Genomic DNA, 19,367 nt, shown 5'->3' with positions numbered 1-19,367 from the left:
AAGCATGCAGCTGCTTGATTCCAGAAGGTACACCGTCTGGTTACAGCTTGCTCTTTTATTTGTGTTCACACCAACTTTCTAAATTGGAACCTGCAACCGCCATTTTCTTATATACTTAAAGCATGTAAACACAAACTTTCAACATGTATTGTTAAGCCTTAATACACTAATAACACCCCCCCCCCTATCATTTATATAGCCTAAACCTTTTAAGAATGTAATTTAACCTGAATTAGACAGAATAATTACCACTGAAATAATTCTCACAGTCCATAAGTACAGTAGTACGGGCAGTGGAAAGAAATGCAGATTTAAAATTAATATTTGGTTCTTTGAAGTTACTAGCTATTGACCCAAACAGAGTGTCAGAGACCTTCAGGGGATCTGTAGATTATTAAACCCATTATTCTGCTGCTGGACGAACTGTTACAGGCTTGTTGTATACTGCCATCTTGTGGTCAGTGTTAAAAGAGGGATTCTGAATGTTTATAACCAATTTGTAGAGCATTAAATGCAGGTGGTGGCTTGAGTCATAAATCTCCTAACAGTGCTGCAACAATAATACGAAGAAAATGCCCTTTCTACCGAAATAGGTCCCCGAGGCTGAGGCAAAAAAAAACAACAACAAAGGAAATCATATTTGACCTTCCCTTTAGGATAAACATTTACATGTTCTTCATAAATATTAATACAATCACTTTGCAGATGCTGCTGTACTGAATAGAAAAAGACTTAAATGAAATATTAACGTAGAACATTTTAAAAGGGACGCAGCTTTTTCCACATTACAGGACTCTGTGGTGAGCTAGTTCATTGGCATTATTACTCACACTTTAAATGCAATCTCTTGCTGTTAGGTTTTGCTTGCTCCGTAAATGATTGTCTCTGTGAAAAATAACATACTGAAGAATTTCATTCAAGGCCTCTTGGGTGTTGTTAAGTTGTGTGTTGCTAGTTTCATAATATTAAAGAGTGTTTTTCTCTTTGGTGAAAATGACATTTTTGGAGTAAATTCTACCTCTACTGTATATATCGTTACGGCTTAGAATGGCTAAGAAATTTCAGTAACTAGAATAGAACAAATACAAAATAATTACAGCAGAAAACTAAGAAAACGATTATGGACAGCATTGAGAATCAGCAGGGTGCATGTTTGAACTGACATATAGGATTAAAAAGAAAAAAAACCTCACGTGACTGTGTTATTTCCAGCCTCATTAACACGAACCCTGCAGGATTCATAATCAATGCCTGTAAGTGCCTGTTTCAGCAAGGATTCAGCTGCACTAGAGCGCCTGCTTGACAGCCTGCTTATTCACAGTATAGTCACAATCATCCTGTGCTGAGAGATATAGAAATAAGAGCAATTTAAAATGGAATTTGCTTAGGTTTTTGTCCTAGTGCTGCGTTTTCAGTATGTGAGATGTGCAATGTTATTGCTTTTCAACCAACTACGGAATAAGAAAACAAGAGGCTTCTCAGTCGACTCATAATGTTTAAAAGAAATAATAATGAATGGATTATTTCACTTACTAATACAGATATGACAGTGTAAGTCTAGAGTGTAAAATGCCAACCCAGTAGCGCTTTTAAACTTGTTATAAGGTGAAACACAAGTAGCACGGTTTTGTAACTTTAGCGTTATAAGAGGGAGCCTCTAAATATAAAGTGTTAGGGAGGAGCTGATAGAAAACCCTCTGCCTGTCTTGTTAAACCGATCCCTTAGCCTCTTTTTATTAATAAGACGTACATTTCCACAGATTGGTTTAGATAACGGTGGTGAGAGAGAGGTGCCCTTGTCATACCTGTTCAGAGGCTCCCACAGCGCTGCTGTGCCTGCTGTCCTCTTTCAGTGACCTAGATTTCAGGATGAATGCCCTCCACTCGCTTGGCAGAATTCCCCGAGCCCGGCTGGAGATGACAGAACTGGGATGCTATTGTATTAAGTGAAGTGATGGATTACCTTACTGTGTGAATATTTTCCCTCCCAGGCACGTCCAGAATATCAGTGAGATCAAAACTGACGTTGGCAAGGCCAGGGCCTGGGTCCGGCTCTCCATGGAGAAGAAGCTGCTGTCCAGACACCTAAAGCAGCTCCTCTCTGACCACGAGCTGACAAAGTGAGGAACTTGGGACGGTCCTGGCCTAAGGGCCTATTATTATTTATTTATTTATTTATTTATTTATTTATTTTTTGTGATGCATATTCATAGCTTAATAAAGGTTGGCAACTAAGGAATCAAATTTTTATTAGAAAATGAGAAATATCATACAGTAATTCAAAACAACAAAACATTCCCATTTTCCCCCCATATCCCACTTCCCACCCCCAAGACACCTTTCTTTTTATCCTCATACCACAGTGCCTTTATTAACCCACTGATTACCTACAACACCCACATTAAATGTATAACTTGTTATTTGTGGTTTAGTGACTTTTTATTGGGTGCTAATAGCAATTTGGAGTAGAGAGCTTTGAAAATCTAGCCTGTTGTCTTCTTTTTATACTAATACCTCATGCACGCTATCTAAATAAAGCGATATCAACACACATTAAAACCATGTGATTGCCATTCACTTTAATTACTGCATTTGGTAAATGGAATGGAGATATGTACCATCAGTGGCTGTGATGATGTGGAATTGTTTGAGACTCCTGTATCTCAGACTCCACATTCTTAGCAGGACATGCTCTGGCATTGCAATTTTTGAGTGAAAAGCTACAAACGATACAAAATATTTTTTTGGCTTTAAAAGACGAGAGCAGAGAGACACTTCTTGTCAACTATCATTACTTGTGCAAGCAGGCTGTTAGCTGGCGCCACAAACCTACAAAAGTAAATATCCAAAACTTAACTCTGTAATATTCCTGCATAGCCTGTGTTTTGTATTAAAGCAGGTTTGCTGCAGTAGAATGCTTTATTTTAAACTTGCTTAAAGGTGTATGTGTGGGGCTCCCGAGTGGCGCATCCAGTAAAAGCACTCGCTAGAGTGCAGGATGCGCTCTATAGCCTGGACGTCGCGAGTTCAAGTCCAGGCTATTCCACAGCCGACCGTGGACGGGAGCTCCCAGGGGGCGGCGCTCAATTGGCCGAGCGTCGCCCGGGGGGAGGGAGGGTTAGGTCGGCCTGGGTGTCCTCGGCTCACTGCGCACCAGCGACCCCTGTAGTCTGGCCGGGCGCCTGCGGGCTTGCTTGTAAGCTGCCCAGAGCTGCGTTGTCCTCCGACGCTGTAGCTCTGAGGCGGCTGCACGGTGAGTCTGCAGAGTGTAAAGAAGCGGGCGGCTGACAGCACACGCTTCGGAGGACAGCGTGTGTTCATATTCACCCCTCCCGAATCAGCGCAGGGTTGGTAGCGGTGAGCTGAGCCTAAAAATAATTGGGCATTTCAAATTGGGGAGAAAATAATAAAAACTAATTGGCAACGACTAAATTTATAAAAAAAAAAAAAAAAAAGGTGTATGTGTAACATTTCAAATTTCAGCTACCGGTATAACTTTTAACATAGGGTCCTGGTCTTTACTATTCTTCGTCAAAAATAAATGATGGATATCCTTGCAGCAGTTATTTATTCATGATTTGTGATGTTTTCATTGAACTGGGTCACAGCTGACGAGGTGAATTAGACAGGAAGATACTCCTGAAATACGTTTATTTTAGGACATTTCTAGCATATAATATCTTGGAAAATTACCATGAATGCCTTAAAGGTAACTTATTGAAGCCAGCCATGAAGAATCTTTGCTCTCTAATATCATAATTTCTTAGCAACTGTTTTCAATATTTCTGAATAAAAAGTTCCTATATACTGTGTTGTGTTTCTTTACACTTCTTTGCGTTCCTCTTGTTTCAGGAAACTGTACAAACGCTATGCCTTCCTGCGGTGTGATGATGAGAAAGAGCAATTCCTGTACCACCTCCTCTCGTTCAACGCAGTGGATTACTTCTGTTTCACCAACGTCTTCACAACAGTCTGTGAGTGATCTCAACCAGACAACTTTGAGCAAATTCATGAAATATCCGATTTGATTCGTCATTAATGATGATGAGTGAATCAGATCAAAAGTATTTATTGCATATTGAATTTATATTTTCCTAAAATGCCTTTAAACGTTAATAGAACTGGGCCCAAAGGGTTGTCAAGGTTGCATGGAAAATGAAACAAAGATTAACATGGTGTGTTCTGTTATTTTCAATGAAATACTTGAAAGAATTCTGCTAACCATGCTGTCTTTACTCCACAGTGATCCCATACCATGTGCTAATTATTCCCAGCAAGAAGCTGGGAGGCTCCATGTTTACAGCCAACCCCTGGATCTGTATCTCCGGAGAGCTGTCTGAGACGGGAGTCCTGCAGATCCCCAAAAACAACCTGGAGATGACCTTTGAGGTTAGTCTGAGGCACAGTGTGTTATTGATAAATGTCACAGAACTGAGCTTTGGTGAGAACTGAGCAAAATCTGATGCCATGGGAAGTGTTTTCTTTGTCTCGGTTCAGATGTCGCAGGAATGACTGCATTTAAATGATGGTAGAGCAAATTCAGTTTTTTTTTATGTGAATTTACAGCTTGTGACAGTCTGGCTCGCAGTGGTGATGTGGATGACGTCACGGACCAGGAAGTAACTCAAACCAAACAGTGGATGGGCGGTTGAAGCTGAGTGTTAGTGCACTCAGCGTATTTAATAAACAAAATATTAAACAAATTAACACAACACAAAACAAAAGGGCACAAGGGCCAAACGAATGAACAAACAAACAAGTAAGTGATGTGCTGGGAAATCCAGCACGTCTTAGCAATTGTTTTGTTAATGTTGCTTTTTCTCTCTCCGCTCTCCCGTACTCTCCTCTACACTCTCAACCCCGAGTGCAGAGTGCTGCTGGTTTATATACTCTGGCCGAGGGATTTAACTAGTTGGTAATTATCTTATTATCCCCCGGCCAGAGTCTGCACGCGTTTGGTAAGGATGCATGACTGTCAGCTAGTTAAATAATCAGTAGCTGATCAGCCATGCATCCTCACGGGGTTTTTAAATATAATAACAAAAGACGCGGCGCTTTTACCCGCGCCGCAAACAAAAATACAAATAATAATAAATAGGGGCGGGACACTCCGCCACACATGCCCCCCCTTGTGCGCAGCACACATGGCCTTTTCGGCCACCTCCCCCCTTAGTCCCCAAAGTCCCGGTCAGCAGTCCCGGCGCAGGAACAGGGGCAGCAATGGGCCAAAGGTGGCGGCCACGGTGGGATGTCCTCCTCCCACCCAAACAGCCGTAGTGTTCCAATGGCCCGCGCACCGGCCAGCTCCTCTGGCCAAAAAATTTTTGGGGTTGGTCTCCAGACCTGCCCCCCCTTCTTCATGGCCGACAGCTCCCCTCCGTGGGGCTCTGGCCACCCTTTCTCCTGCAGCGAAATTGCTGCGGGGGAAGCTGGTCTCCTGACCTCCCCCCCCTTCTTCATGGCTGACAGCTGCCCTTCACGGGGCTCCAGCCACAGTATTTCCTGCCGCGAAAGTGCGGCTGGGGAAGCTGGTCTCCTGACCTCCCCCCCCTTTTCCATGGCTGGCAGCTCCCCTTCGTGGGGCTCTGACCACATGATCTCCGGCCGCGAAAGTGCGGCTGGGGGAGCTGGTCTCCTGACCTCCCCCCCTTTCTTCATGGCCGGCAGCTCCCCTCCGTGGGGCTCCGACCACAGTGTAGTGACCCCAGGCGAAGCAGGATCCCTGGCGACCCCAGGCAAAGCAGGATCCCTGGCGACCCCAGGCGAAGCAGGATCCCTGGCGACCCCAGGCGAAGCAGGATCCCTGGCGACCCCAGGCGAAGCAGGATCCCTGGCGACCCCAGGCGAAGCAGGATCCCTGGCGACCCCAGGCGATGTGGAACAGGCAGCCCCAGGCGATGCGAGGCAGGCATCCCTGGGTGGTGCGAGGCAGGGCAGGAGCAGTCCTTCCCATGACGGTGGATGTGGAACCAGCAGGTATTCACCCTCTGCTGGTGGAGGTGGGAGGGGAAAGCAGTCCTCCCACAGCGGCTGAGACGGAACCAGCAGGTATTCACCCTCTGCTGGTGGAGCTGGGAGTGGCAAGCAGTCCTCCCACGGCGGCTGAGGCGGAACCAGCAGGTATTCATCCTCTGCTGGTGGAGGTGGGAGGGGCAAGCAGTCCTCCCACGACGGTTGAGGCAGAACCAGCAGGCATTCATCCTCTGCTGGTGGAGGTGGGAGGGGCAAGCAGTCCTCCCACGACGGTGGAGGCGGAACCAGCAGGCATTCACCCTCTGCTGGTGGAGGTGGGAGGGGCAAGCAGTCCTCCCACGACGGTGGATGTGGAACCAGCAGGCATTCACCCTCTGCTGGTGGAGGTGGCGGAGGCAGAGGCAGCTCTTGCTGCTCTGCTCCTGGTGATGGTGGAGACAGAAGCAGCTCCTGCTGCCCTGCTCCTGGTGGTGGTGGAGACAGAGGCAGCTCCTGCTGCTCTGCTCCTGGTGGTGGTGGAGGCAGAGGCGATGGGGCGGATGCTGGCCACTCAGAGGGAGGCTGTGGCGGTGCTGGCTCCCTCTGCTGTGGCGGCTGGGCTGGTGTGTGCCGTGCTCCCTTCAGCAGCATAAATAGAGGCTGCTGGGGAACACCAGCATCCTGCCCTTCTCCCCCCCAGAAAAATTCAGGGGGTTGAGCCTGTAACTCCTCCCCTTCTGGCTCTTGGGACTGCAGCTTGGGTCCTACGGCTGTGGAAGCGCAGACTTCCACTTCTTGGGCTATGGACGCACCGACTCCCCCCTCTTTGGGCTGTGGACGCACCGACTCCTCCCTCTTGGGCTGTGGACGCACCGACTCCTCCCTCTTGGGCTGTGGACGCACCGACTCCCCCCTCTTGGGCGTAGGACGTTCGGGCTCCTCCCACTCGGGCGTAGGACGTTCGGGCTCCTCCCACTCGGGCGTAGGACGTTCGGGCTCCTCCCACTCGGGCGTAGGACGTTCGGGCTCCTCCCACTCGGGCGTAGGACGTTCAGGCTCCTCCCCAGGCTGTGGAGGCGAAACCAGCAGGCATTCTCCCTCTGCTGGTGGAGACAGTAGCGATGGCTCCTCTCCCTCTGATGCTGGAGACGGTAGCGATGGCTCCTCTCCCTCTGATGCTGGAGACGGCAGCGATGGCTCCTCTCCCTCTGATGCTGGAGACGGTAGCGATGGCTCCTCTCCCTCTGATGCTGGAGACGGTAGCGATGGCTCCTCTCCCTCTGATGCTGGAGACGGCAGCGATGGCTCCTCTCCCTCTGGCGCTGGAGACGGCAGCGATGGCTCCTCTCCCTCTGGCGCTGGAGACGGCAGCGATGGCTCCTCTCCCTCTGGCGCTGGAGACGGCAGCGATGGCTCCTCTCCCTCTGGCGCTGGAGACGGTAGCGATGGCTCCTCTCCCTCTGGCGCTGGAGACGGCAGCGATGGCTCCTCTCCCTCTGATGCTGGAGACGGCAGCGATGGCTCCTCTCCCTCTGGCGCTGGAGACGGCAGCGATGGCTCCTCTCCCTCTGGCGCTGGAGACGGCAGCGATGGCTCCTCTCCCTCTGGCGCTGGAGACGGCAGCGATGGCTCCTCTCCCTCTGGCGCTGGAGACGGCAGCGATGGCTCCTCTCCCTCTGGCGCTGGAGACGGCAGCGATGGCTCCTCTCCCTCTGGCGCTGGAGACGGCAGCGATGGCTCCTCTCCCTCTGGCGCTGGAGACGGCAGCGATGGCTCCTCTCCCTCTGGCGCTGGAGACGGCAGCGATGGCTCCTCTCCCTCTGATGCTGGAGATGGCAGCAGCAGGGTCTCTCCCATATCCGCAGCCAGGTAGTTGAACACCATGGCTGCGATGTCTGGGAGGGAAGCTGGGTGGTGTTGCTGTTCCCAGGCCTCCCAGCGCTCCCCATCTCTTGCCCACAGGAGGTTGATCACTGCAGGGAGGGCTTCCTCATAATCCCTCCCCGGCTCCACCAGCCAGTCCCAGACTCCCTCAGAGGAGAGTGCATTCGTCCTCTTTGGAGGATGCAGGTCCTCCCTCACTGGACGCTCTGGCTCCTCTTTCTCCTGCCATGGAGGGGGTTGGTCTGGTGCCACGTGCCCAACCTCACCAACCGCGAAGCACCACTCCTCACCCTTCAGGCAGGTGAGGCAGATATCCAGTGTGGCAAGGTAAGGCTGATGTTGCTGCGCCTCCTGCTGCTGTTGTTGCTGCTGCTGCTGCTTTCTCCTCCGGCTACTTTTCCCCATTTTTAATTTGAAAAAAAAAACGAACAAACAAAAAAAAAAACGCACTTTTCAATCCTGGTCCGGCTGTTGGAGGCGTTGTTTGTCCCACGCAGGACACCATATGTGACAGTCTGGCTCGCAGTGGTGATGTGGATGACGTCACGGACCAGGAAGTAACTCAAACCAAACAGTGGATGGGCGGTTGAAGCTGAGTGTTAGTGCACTCAGCGTATTTAATAAACAAAATATTAAACAAATTAACACAACACAAAACAAAAGGGCACAAGGGCCAAACGAATGAACAAACAAACAAGTAAGTGATGTGCTGGGAAATCCAGCACGTCTTAGCAATTGTTTTGTTAATGTTGCTTTTTCTCTCTCCGCTCTCCCGTACTCTCCTCTACACTCTCAACCCCGAGTGCAGAGTGCTGCTGGTTTATATACTCTGGCCGAGGGATTTAACTAGTTGGTAATTATCTTATTATCCCCCGGCCAGAGTCTGCACGCGTTTGGTAAGGATGCATGACTGTCAGCTAGTTAAATAATCAGTAGCTGATCAGCCATGCATCCTCACGGGGTTTTTAAATATAATAACAAAAGACGCGGCGCTTTTACCCGCGCCGCAAACAAAAATACAAATAATAATAAATAGGGGCGGGACACTCCGCCACACAGCTACATCAATATAAAACACAATATGAAACTGCACATCATTAATTACAACATTTTTGTACTCTGTGTAACATCGTCTTTTATTAAATGCTTTTGTTTTTAGTGCCAAAACCTTGGGAAACTGACAACAATACAGATTGGACATGATAACTCAGGGATCTATGCTAAGTGGCTGGTAGAATGGGTCGTGGTCAGAAATGAAATAAGTGGACACGCATACAAGTAAGTATTGCTACATGATGGTGCAGTAGTTTTAATACAAAATAATAAAAATGTGATTACACTATTTTATAACATAATTTCGTGTAGCACAATAACGAAGGCGGTGTGGTCCAGTGGTTAAAGAAAAGGGCTTGTAACCAGGAGGTCCCCGGTTCAAATCCCACTCGTTGTGTGAACCTGAGCAAGTCACTTAACCTCCTTGTACTCCGTCTTTCGGGTGAGGCGTTGTTGTAAGTGACTCTGCAGCTGATGCATAGTTCTCACACCTTAGTCTCTATAAGTCGCCTTGGATGAAGGCGTTTGCTAAATAATAATAATAATAATAATTATAAGAATAATAATAATGTGTCCTTTATCATAAGCACACTACTGTGGTTATGAGTCATGCAGGATGGGTCATGCAATTGAGAGTTTGCTGGCTTGAATCCTGGTCACGCTAAGTTGTATATCTTGTCTGGGGCTCCACAGGGAGAATGCGGCTCTGAAATCTCCTTGTGTGTTTTCAGGTTTCCGTGTGGGAGGTGGCTCGGGAAGGGAGTGGACGATGGAAGTCTGGAGAGAATCCTGGTGGGAGAGCTTGTAACCCCCAGCAGTGAGAATGATGAGCGGCTGTGCCGGACACCACCCATGCAGCAGTCCCCCAGCATGATCAGGAGATTCGTTACTATATCACCAAACAGCAAACCAAGTAAGCAGAAATGCACAGCATCTAAACCGAACACTGCATGCAAATCGACACTTACACATATTTGCAGCGATGAGGTAATCTCATGTAATTGCATTTTTTTTCACATGCCACAGTTGTACATTCCACCAGTGTTCTCATGAAATCATAAGCCATAATACACAAAACAACTTTCTGGCAACTAATCCGGGCAGATTTGCAGAAAAAATGTTAGGCATCTAAGCAATTTTCACAGTGTGCAAAGTTCAAGTTCGAATCGGTGATATTATGGGGCAAGTTCAGGATGGAAGAGGGGGTCTTGGTCTCAGTTGAGCTTCTCCTACATGGTACAAGGCAACCCCAGCTCAACAGAGAAAGCTGGTAGTCAACGAGGTGCAAAAGCAGGAGGAGAGGATGAGGTGTGTAAAGGCTGTTTCCCAGGCCAAGCAGGGAGAATGGATGAGATGGGAGAGTGTGGAACAACACAAGATCAGCTGGCAAGACCTGTGGACAATGAAATAGAGCAGGATCAGTTTCCTCATCAGATCAACATATGATGTTCTCCCATCACCACAGAACCTAAACCTCTGGGTGGGTGAGGATCCCTCATGTCCTTTATGTTCATCACCTGCAACATTAAGGCACATTTTGACAGGATGTAAGGTAGGTCTTAGCCAAGGACGGTTTACTTGGTGCCATGACTAGGTGCTGCGATGTTTCGCCTTAACATTGGAAGATAAGCATAACATGACCAATAAGTTGTCACCAGTTCCATCAAAGCATTACACACAAAAGACAATATTCCTCCATCCAGAAGAGCAACCACCAAGAAAAGGTGTTAAAACCAAGCCTTGCCCAGGACAACTGGAAGCTGTTAGAGACTGGAAAATGCTGGCAGATGTTGGTCAACGGCTTATTTAAGCTAACCTTCGACCAGACATTGTCTCGTGGTCTGGATCAGCACGCCTTGTTCATCTGGTAGAGTTAACAGTGCCATGGGAGGATGCTGTGGATGAGGTGTATGAGAGGAAGAAACTTCGGTATGCTCAACTGGCTGCTGAAGCGGAACAGCGAGGATGGAGAGTCCGGGTTTACCCAGTGGAGGTGGGTTGTCGAGGATTTGTGGCACACTCTACAACCCGGTTTGTCAGAGATGTCGGGTTCAGTGGTCAAGAGTTGCGTCGCACAGTGAAGAACTTATCAGAAGCAGCAACAGGCTGTGGTTGAGACTGAAAGATTTTGGCTGGGGATCTCAAGCACAATAGAAAGAAAGCATCGCTGATGTACAGGTAAGTAAGCTGGACTGAGTTGAGTAGGGGACGGAGGGGGGTGATGCTGGGACGCCAGAATCACCGTCGAGCCCTCTTGAGGTGTCGTGGGCTAGTCAACGAAACACCGAGGACGGAAGGTGCCCACTTGAAGACCCCAGAGATGTACCCTACTTAGCTCAATCCGGACGGTTTGTCATGCAGATGGAGACCGCACTGTGGTTGATCCCCGGAGCCAGCATCTCAGCCGTTGTGTGTGCTGATGCACTGGGGAGTCAAAATAAGCTGATCCCTGGAGCCAGCATTACACTTCAGCCATCAACAGCAGGCAGAAGGATATCTACATCATCAGATGGAAAGAAACGCAAATGGATGAGGATGCAGATGGGTCACATTAATTTACTGTAAAGCTACGTCTTAGTTGGTGCTTATCTTGGCGAGAGCCGAGTTCAAATCAGCATGAAGTTTTAACATCTACTCTCATGTAATGGAAATCATCTTATTTATGTCCCATTCAAATTATTATAGAGTGTTACTTAAGGGCTGTTTTTTAACAAAGGGCATAAAATGTATATTTACTGACTGGGAATGAATTACGTCAATTATTTGTCTAAAATATGGAGTTATGTGGCATTAGTCCAATGCAAAGAGCTGATAAAAGTAAGTAAACAACTAAGTTCAAGACTACCTTTTTCCAACAGTGTCATGTGGGGTCCTATTGGGACTGGATATTACTGAATATGTATTTGGATAACAGTTAGGATTTCCATGGGTACAAATTGGAAAACAAAGGATCTTTCAGGTTGAAGCATTCATTAAAGTGTAGGATTACCTTTTTATCAACCTGAAGATGTAGCTTTTGAATTGGGAATTAGCACTGTTAACTGAATAACAACTAAGCACGCTGTGTTAAGGATGGTTCTCTCCTGTTGCAGAGTTAAATACAGGGCAGATCCAGGAGTGTGTGGGTGAAGCGATCAATGGTATTGTCAAGCATTTCCATAAACCTGAGAAAGAGGTGAGTTACACAAACCTAGTGAAGCAGCAACACATCACTCTCGTAAACAAAATGAAATAGAGATTTGCTACCATAGCAAAGTGAGATTCAACACATTATCTTCACGTTCTGGACTTAAAACATGTTGAAGAGAATAACATTAAATCAGAATACCTGCACACTCTTTTAGAAAAATAAGCAACTCTCAGTTAATTTGTACATTAGCAAGTTGATTTCAGATAGTATAATATGTTGTTTAATAACTAATGTCACAATCATGGCATTTTTCCTTCTGGATTTTAATATTTAGAACCAAGTGTTTTATGTTGGATCTTTTGATGGAACTGAACATGCTGTATATTCTCCTATGTACACGTGTTTTATTTCTCACAGAGGGGTAGCCTAACACTGCTGCTGTGTGGGGAGTTTGGTCTGGTCTCAGCCTTGGAGCAGGTGTTCCAGCATGGGTTCAAGTCTCCCCGGCTCTTCAAAAATGTCTTTATTTGGGATTTATTAGGTAAATGATTCACGGAATCCAATTAAAAAAAATAATAATAAAGTACATGTGGGTTACAAAGTCACAAATATGTACACTGCTGTACAAAAGTCTTAGACATGTTGCATTTTTCTACTCTGATGCATTATGAGCATCAACAGTCGTTGAATTGACAACAGAACTGGCAGAAGGAACAGGTGTCGTTGTCCATCTGTCAACAGTCCAAAGCACCTTTAACCATTGTTCCATAGTCCAATTTCTGTGTTGTTGTGCATATTTCAGCCTTTTAGTCTTGTTCCCCTTTCTTAACAGAGGTATTCTTAGTGTAATACATCCTTTAAGTCTTGATTTCAAGAGTGACCTTCGTATTGTTGATTTGATGGACAGCGACACCTGTGCCTTCTGCCAGTTCTGTTGTCAATTCAACACTTGTCTTCTTTCTATTCCTTAAGGATATTATCTTCAACTATTGCTCATCCTTGTTAGAAGCTTCTCAGGTCTTCCAGTCCTAGGTGTGTCAATTACAGACGATGTTTCTCTGTACTTGTTGATATGCTTCGGATACCACACCTTGAAAATCGAGTGATGTGAGCCATTTCACTCAATTTTTTTCCTTCTTTATGCAAGGTTGTTATAATAGTAGAAAACACTAGTGGAGGCTTCGAGTAAATTGTTGATGCTCATAATGCATAAGAGTGGAAAAATGTAACATGTCTACGACTTTTGCACAGCAGTGTACATTTCAGGTCTTTTTAGAACATTTAGGTATTCTTCATGAATAATGAAATGGCTCTTCTGCATCACATTGGCTAAGTACTATTTTTTACGTGTTGTTAATTTTCAAAGATAGCAGGAAAGGGATTTATCCTCTGTGCTCTATTCGTAGTCTGCAATATACGGTAGTGTGCAAATGTATCAAAAACAAATCAAAACTACGGAAGCAATGGGGTGTTCAAATATATTTGCACACTACTGTATATGTTAAGCAGTTGTGGCTAATGCAATAACACTTTCAGGCAACACGCAACTAATGCACCCTCCATCATCCATGGTGGTAGCCCTAGAATCTCATGTTTCATCATTTGGTGCTTCTAAGTTTCAGAAAAAGTGGCCATGTGAGTTTATTGAATTTTTGACTTTTCAATTTTCTTTTTTATTTTTCTTTTTTTACAGAAAAAGCACAGGTATATTTTGAGAGTCTTGATCAGCAGGAAATGAACCAAGATGAGAACTGGCAGACGAGAGCAAGAAACTTCTGTCGATTCATGGGTGCCATTAACAGAACCCCAAGGAGCATTGGGAAGGATGGCAAGTTTCAGCTGTTGGTGTGCCTAGGAGCCAGGTGAGTCCATCAGTCACCCAGAATGAGGGCAATTCAGTGGATGTAAGTAATACAAAGAGGACCCACTCTAATATTGTAAAGACAAAAATGCACTCTTTAGTGATCAGCCACGGTTCAGATCATTTGAAAAGACCTCTACTCCAATAATGTATTCATTGTAAGGAAAAAATAAGTTGTTTAGGACACAGGCTTAGGTTTAAAAAAAAATCAAATTATTGGAAAGGAAATTACTTAAACTAGCGAGATGTCTTTGTCTTTTAGCTGCAATTCCTGTGCTCCATAAGAGGAAAACAGTGCCACAGGCACAGTTCTGGTTGTTGGGTTTGGTATGTCCTTTATAATCGTGTTTGGCTGTTTTCTGATACAAACATGTGAATGGGGTTTTGCTGACTCCCAGCGTGGGTCACATTTTTGAGATTTACTAAATCTGCAAACATTTTTGCACCCTTCTAGGGATATTGTCGAAATATGCACCATAGAGATGTGCATGGAGTGAAATACCTGCATAAAGAAACAGTTCATGAATGATAATTATCCTGTTTTCGTTTTGGGTTCAGATCCACCAGCTATTAGCAACACCCAGGCACAGAGGACTGTTGTTTTTCAGCTCTGAAATCAGATCTGTTTAAAAAAAGAACAGTTAACTAGTAGTGTAGCTGAAGATTGACCAGCTGTGTGTATCACTTATCAGTATTTAATCATTGTGAAGCCGTTTCCTCTTTTATAACTGATACAGCATGTGACTTCCTGTTATTCCCGAAAGCCCTTGTTTGTTTTGTATCAAGGATTCCATAAACACATTTCAGCACCTACCTATATCATGGTTTGCTAGTCAACAGGTATTCGTGCAGTCGTCTTGTCTTTGTTGTAAGCTCTGCTGCCTTTTATTCACATGCTTGGACATGTCATGAATGGGGTCTCTTGGAGGCTGGAAAGAATACGACAGTGGTTATTATTCATTTATTATGACTGCTGAAAACCTCATCTGCCGCTGTCGATAAGACCTACAAAGCACACCTGCCACTTCAGAAATCATTTCATTAAGATGCCATTTATATGAAAGCTGTAAACAGGTGCCTTTGAAGTTTCTGCAGCGGAACATGCTTTCAAGAACTTTCAGAGCAAGACAAAACAATCACAGTCTTGCAGAAAATGACAAATAGCTTTGAATGCTTCTTACACCCTGCACGGGATAGATAGCCACTAGTGACAAAGATATAGTGGGGGTGCTTGTATTAAGTACATGCTGTATGTATGAACATCTTTACATGCTGTATATCTTTAGAACCCGCTTGTGTGATGAAAGCATTATTTAGAAATGGAGTTCTTGAGTACTTATAGTAACCTGCTTTTGCATGAGTTCTGGCCTCATGAATGCTTTATGTTCAGATGAAACTTTACATGGACCTTTGTTACAAGTTATCCTTACTGTTCATCACCTCTTCAATGTTATTAATATTCTTGCCAGGAGATATGTGTGTTTCTTAAATCCCTTATCTTTCCCCCCCGAGTTGTTAATTACTTGTCTCTTCCTCAGGGATCACCTGTTGCACCACTGGATTGCACTTCTCGCTGACTGCCCAATCACTGCACAGATGTATGAGGACATGGCTCTGATAAAAGACCACACTCTTGTGAACTCCCTTATCAGGGTGCTACAGACACTGCAGGAGTTTAACATCACTTTGGAGTCTTCTCTGGTCAAAGGCATATGTATCTAGGGGGCGTGGCTACACCAAGCACCTCAACCAATGGGAACAATAGCGAATCCTTCAAATAGAATTACATTTTTTTGTCATGCAAGAGAGACTTCAACAGGGGACTTTTTTTTTAAAGCTACGGTATTTTTTGCCACATATAAAGTGCAATGAGCCTTTTAAAATGCGTAATGTTTGTCGTGAAACATGCCAAGCTGTTACAAGCTTTTTATTTTGTGCAGTAACCCTTTATGCCCTCTTTTATGTTTACCAGTAGCTTCTGTTTTTGTGAATTGATGATAACAGCTGTGTTAAAACGCAATGTTAATATATTTTAAAAAAAAGAACAGTATTATTTTGATATGTTTGACCAGTTGCACTAATGTTGAAACTTTACGATCCAAGTTAACAGTCACAGTCAGAAAGCTGAGCTCTAAGCAAATCAGTTAGAAGTATACTTTATAAGTACTAATGATGAGGGGATAGGATTTTGAATTTATACAAATATAAATTGAAAAATAGTTTTATATACCTTCCAATATAAATGTACGGATTTAATGAGTGTCCAACGTATCTTATTAAGCTTTCGTATTTTATTTAAAATATATTCATCAAAAAACTAGATTGAAATCCTTGTAAAGTGTTTTCTTCACTTTTGTCACAATTTGCATCATATAATTTAATAAGGGAACCCCTCAGTGTAAAAGTACACTGTTATTTTTGTAATGTGTTTACTGTACAGATACCTAACCCATTCATTTTTCTTCTGAAATGACTGTTTTCTGATTCATACACAATACAAGCATTGAAAAGAAGATTTGGTTCAACTTCTTTAAAGTGAGTTGTTTTTGGTGAGTTTTCTGTTCACTTCTCAGTTCTCAAGGTCATCCAAATTTCTATTTGTATCCCACGTTTCTGAACTTTTGAATTATGACGTGTTTTACCGACTTTCTCACTATTTTAGGTCTAGGCCTTAAATCTGATTGCTGCTTGTTGCCATTTTGCAGACCACACTCATGGAGTTATGTAATATAAAATGATGAATAGATGTTAGCCTTCAAAAAGTGTTTATATTCTTAACAAATGTAGTTGCATAATTTATGTACTGTAAATATTTGAGTTAGAGCAGAAGGCAACCTCTGTGACTACGTTTCATGTGACTGCGTTTGTCAACACATTTATAAAGAGACATGCAGGATTATTATTCAAACCTGAGCCTTTCGCTTCCCATTCTAGTACTTTAAATGCTGGGATATGAAGCCCTGGCAAATTATTAAGCTATGTATTCAATATGGGCCCTATTCTCACTTGGTTTACACACTATTTATATATGGTATTGTATTTACCATTCATGGGCATGTAAACCCTTCTTCCAGCGTGTAAACCAAGTCAGAACAGACCCCTATGTGAATATCTACATTACATACACTGCCCAGGTGCTGAAGGAAAACTCCATCAAAACAATGCCCCCTATAGGATTGTCACTGCCTGTGCTATGCAATACAGTTTAAAGACAAACTCTTTTTTTTTTTTGTTAGAAATAAATGCTTGGATAATGCTGCTATTCCATCTGCCTTCAAATGGCAGATATTGTACCAGCTTAAAATGATAAGTCAATTGGAGCATTTCTTATCGTTATATAATTAAGCTATGTTCTGTAGTGTAATATATGATGTGGTTTAATGTGTACAGTGTATAAAATGTAATACAATTAAAAAAAAAACATGGGTGATAATGTCTGTATGTAAAACTGTATTGTATATTTTTACATGATGAACTTGCTCCAGTACATGCTGTAGATTTCAGCTCACAATGTTACCTGGGGGGTGGTTTTATAGAAGGAGATATTTTTTATCTTTTAACTCCTGTGGGTTCTATCAATATTAATAATGAACTGTAGCTCTGTGCTATACAGATGGTCTTCAGTAGTAACACATACACTTTAAACTGTCCTTATAAATAAATGGTAAACATTTCCTAACATGACTATGTCTTCTAATTTCTCTCATTTTAAAACTGTTGTTGATCATAGTTTAGTAGTTACATTAATGTAATGCTTTCTCAACACAAATCAAACTGAGCCCAGCCAATAGTATATAAAAAAAAAGAAAAGTGTCTCTTTTTAGTTCAGAGACAAGGTCGGAGCAAGTGCCTAAGCTGATTTCTTGCGAGGTGCACAACTCAACTATACCCAATACAATATTACTGATATGTGTGTGTGTGTGTGTGTGTGCGCGCACATGCGTGGCAGCATGACTCGGAGGGTATGATAGTTAATTATATTCCTGTACTGAAGATACCAGATAATATACTATGACGCCTATATACGCGTATTTACATAAAAGGTTTGTAACATTTATTAAGTCATGAAAAGTTAATCGGCTAGGTTTATGACAGAAAATCTGAGCCCAATTGAAATGAATGGTAACAGGAAGGTGCCATGACTTGTTATGCAACAGTTATTATTAACAATGTCACTTTGTCACAGTAATAAATGTTAGAACTGGCATAGAACTGTCCACGGTATAGTAACCTATCCCTGCAGTATGTGTTACCTGGTCAGTTGCATAGTATTGTACTAACGGGAGGCTGTGTGGTCCAGTGGTTAAAGAAAAGGGCTTGTAACCAGGAGGTCCCCGGTTCAAATCCCACCTCAACCACTGACTTATTGTGTGACCCTGAGTAAGTCACTTAACCTCCTTGTGCTCTGTCTTTCGGGTGAGATGTAGTTGTAAGTGACTCTGCAGCTGATGCATCGTTCACACACCCTAGTCTCTGTAAGTCGCCTTGGATAAAGGCGTCTGCTAAATAAACAAATAATAATGGTTTTGTTTATTTGTGAATTGTTTTCTGTAGGCATTTGTGGTGTCTTGGAATATGGTGAAGGATGGTTCCAATATACTGAATTGATTACAGGTGCAGGTGAAACCTGATGGGCTTAACTTACTATACACTACCTTTAAAGAAATAAACATGGGTCTGGCCTCATTGCTACCCCCAGAGACTCCCTGGCCACTCTTTGACATTTCGGGATATGCAAAACTATAATAACATCTCATTAAATGACTCTACTTACCTGTTTTGTATTACCTTTCAGTGAAATCTCTGACCTCAATAAAAATTCCAAGGAGTATTTCATTTAATAGAGTTTAAGAATTATTGATTGAATTGTTACCAACACTTTCAGCACCTATCTGAATTTGGGATAATGTCAATGAATAACTCAAACATTGTCTTCACAATAGCAAATTCAATATGCTAATCTGTGGGGGCAACGAACAAAAGACTGCAAGGAAAATTATTTGGCCATGTTACTGTGAATCTGGTGACACAAGGGCGCATATGGTCACTGCATTCCATCAGGCATACGCCAACAATTTATAGCAAGCTATTAAACAGATTTTTAGTTATATATTTTTTATTTCCCTCTCCCCCCAATAATGTTTACGTAAACATTGTAATCGTAATTGACGGCCGAAGGTGAAGAAAAAAATACACACACCATCATATTAGTAGCCGAGGCGCTCTCTTTTTCAAAACAGTTGTAAACAAAGAAGTCAAGACGCCCCTTTTCATTCCTTTTCCACACGCACTACTAGCCCAAGTTGTGAATGAAACTGCCAACACGCACGTACACAAAGGGGCTTGGATTTCAGTGGGAGGAGTTTGAAGTACATGATGTAAATAGTGCAGCGCACAAGCATTTAATCGTACAGAACCTAGTATTATCGCAAGTATTAACTACATGGTACAAGCATCAGTAACAGACACCACTGTGATACCCCTATA

General features: G+C 43.8%; 1 protein-coding gene across 8 annotated transcripts in view; it reads left to right on the top strand.

Moving 5' to 3' along the window:
• Positions 1–17,559, top strand: part of LOC117435039 (DENN domain-containing protein 5A-like) — a 52,263-nt gene extending 34,704 nt beyond the window's left edge. For 7 of the 8 annotated variants that reach the window (XM_059003047.1, XM_059003048.1, XM_059003050.1 and 4 more), the window contains 9 exons: positions 1,992–2,120; positions 3,853–3,974; positions 4,244–4,389; positions 8,996–9,114; positions 9,621–9,802; positions 11,982–12,064; positions 12,437–12,560; positions 13,713–13,881; positions 15,419–17,559. In XM_059003047.1, the coding sequence (XP_058859030.1) occupies positions 1,992–2,120; positions 3,853–3,974; positions 4,244–4,389; positions 8,996–9,114; positions 9,621–9,802; positions 11,982–12,064; positions 12,437–12,560; positions 13,713–13,881; positions 15,419–15,602 (1,258 nt within the window). In that variant the 3' untranslated portion in view covers positions 15,603–17,559. The remainder of the gene's footprint in view (positions 1–1,991; positions 2,121–3,852; positions 3,975–4,243; positions 4,390–8,995; positions 9,115–9,620; positions 9,803–11,981; positions 12,065–12,436; positions 12,561–13,712; positions 13,882–15,418) is intronic. The other variant, XM_034057915.3, reaches the window with a different exon arrangement.
• Positions 17,560–19,367: the final 1,808 nt, after the last annotated feature.

The sequence above is a fragment of the Acipenser ruthenus genome, chromosome 28 (assembly GCF_902713425.1).
Source record: "Acipenser ruthenus chromosome 28, fAciRut3.2 maternal haplotype, whole genome shotgun sequence".
Classification (NCBI taxonomy): Eukaryota; Metazoa; Chordata; class Actinopteri; order Acipenseriformes; family Acipenseridae; genus Acipenser; species Acipenser ruthenus.
Note: the sequence above shows the minus strand (reverse complement) of the source record. Positions and strands in the feature narration are given on the sequence as shown.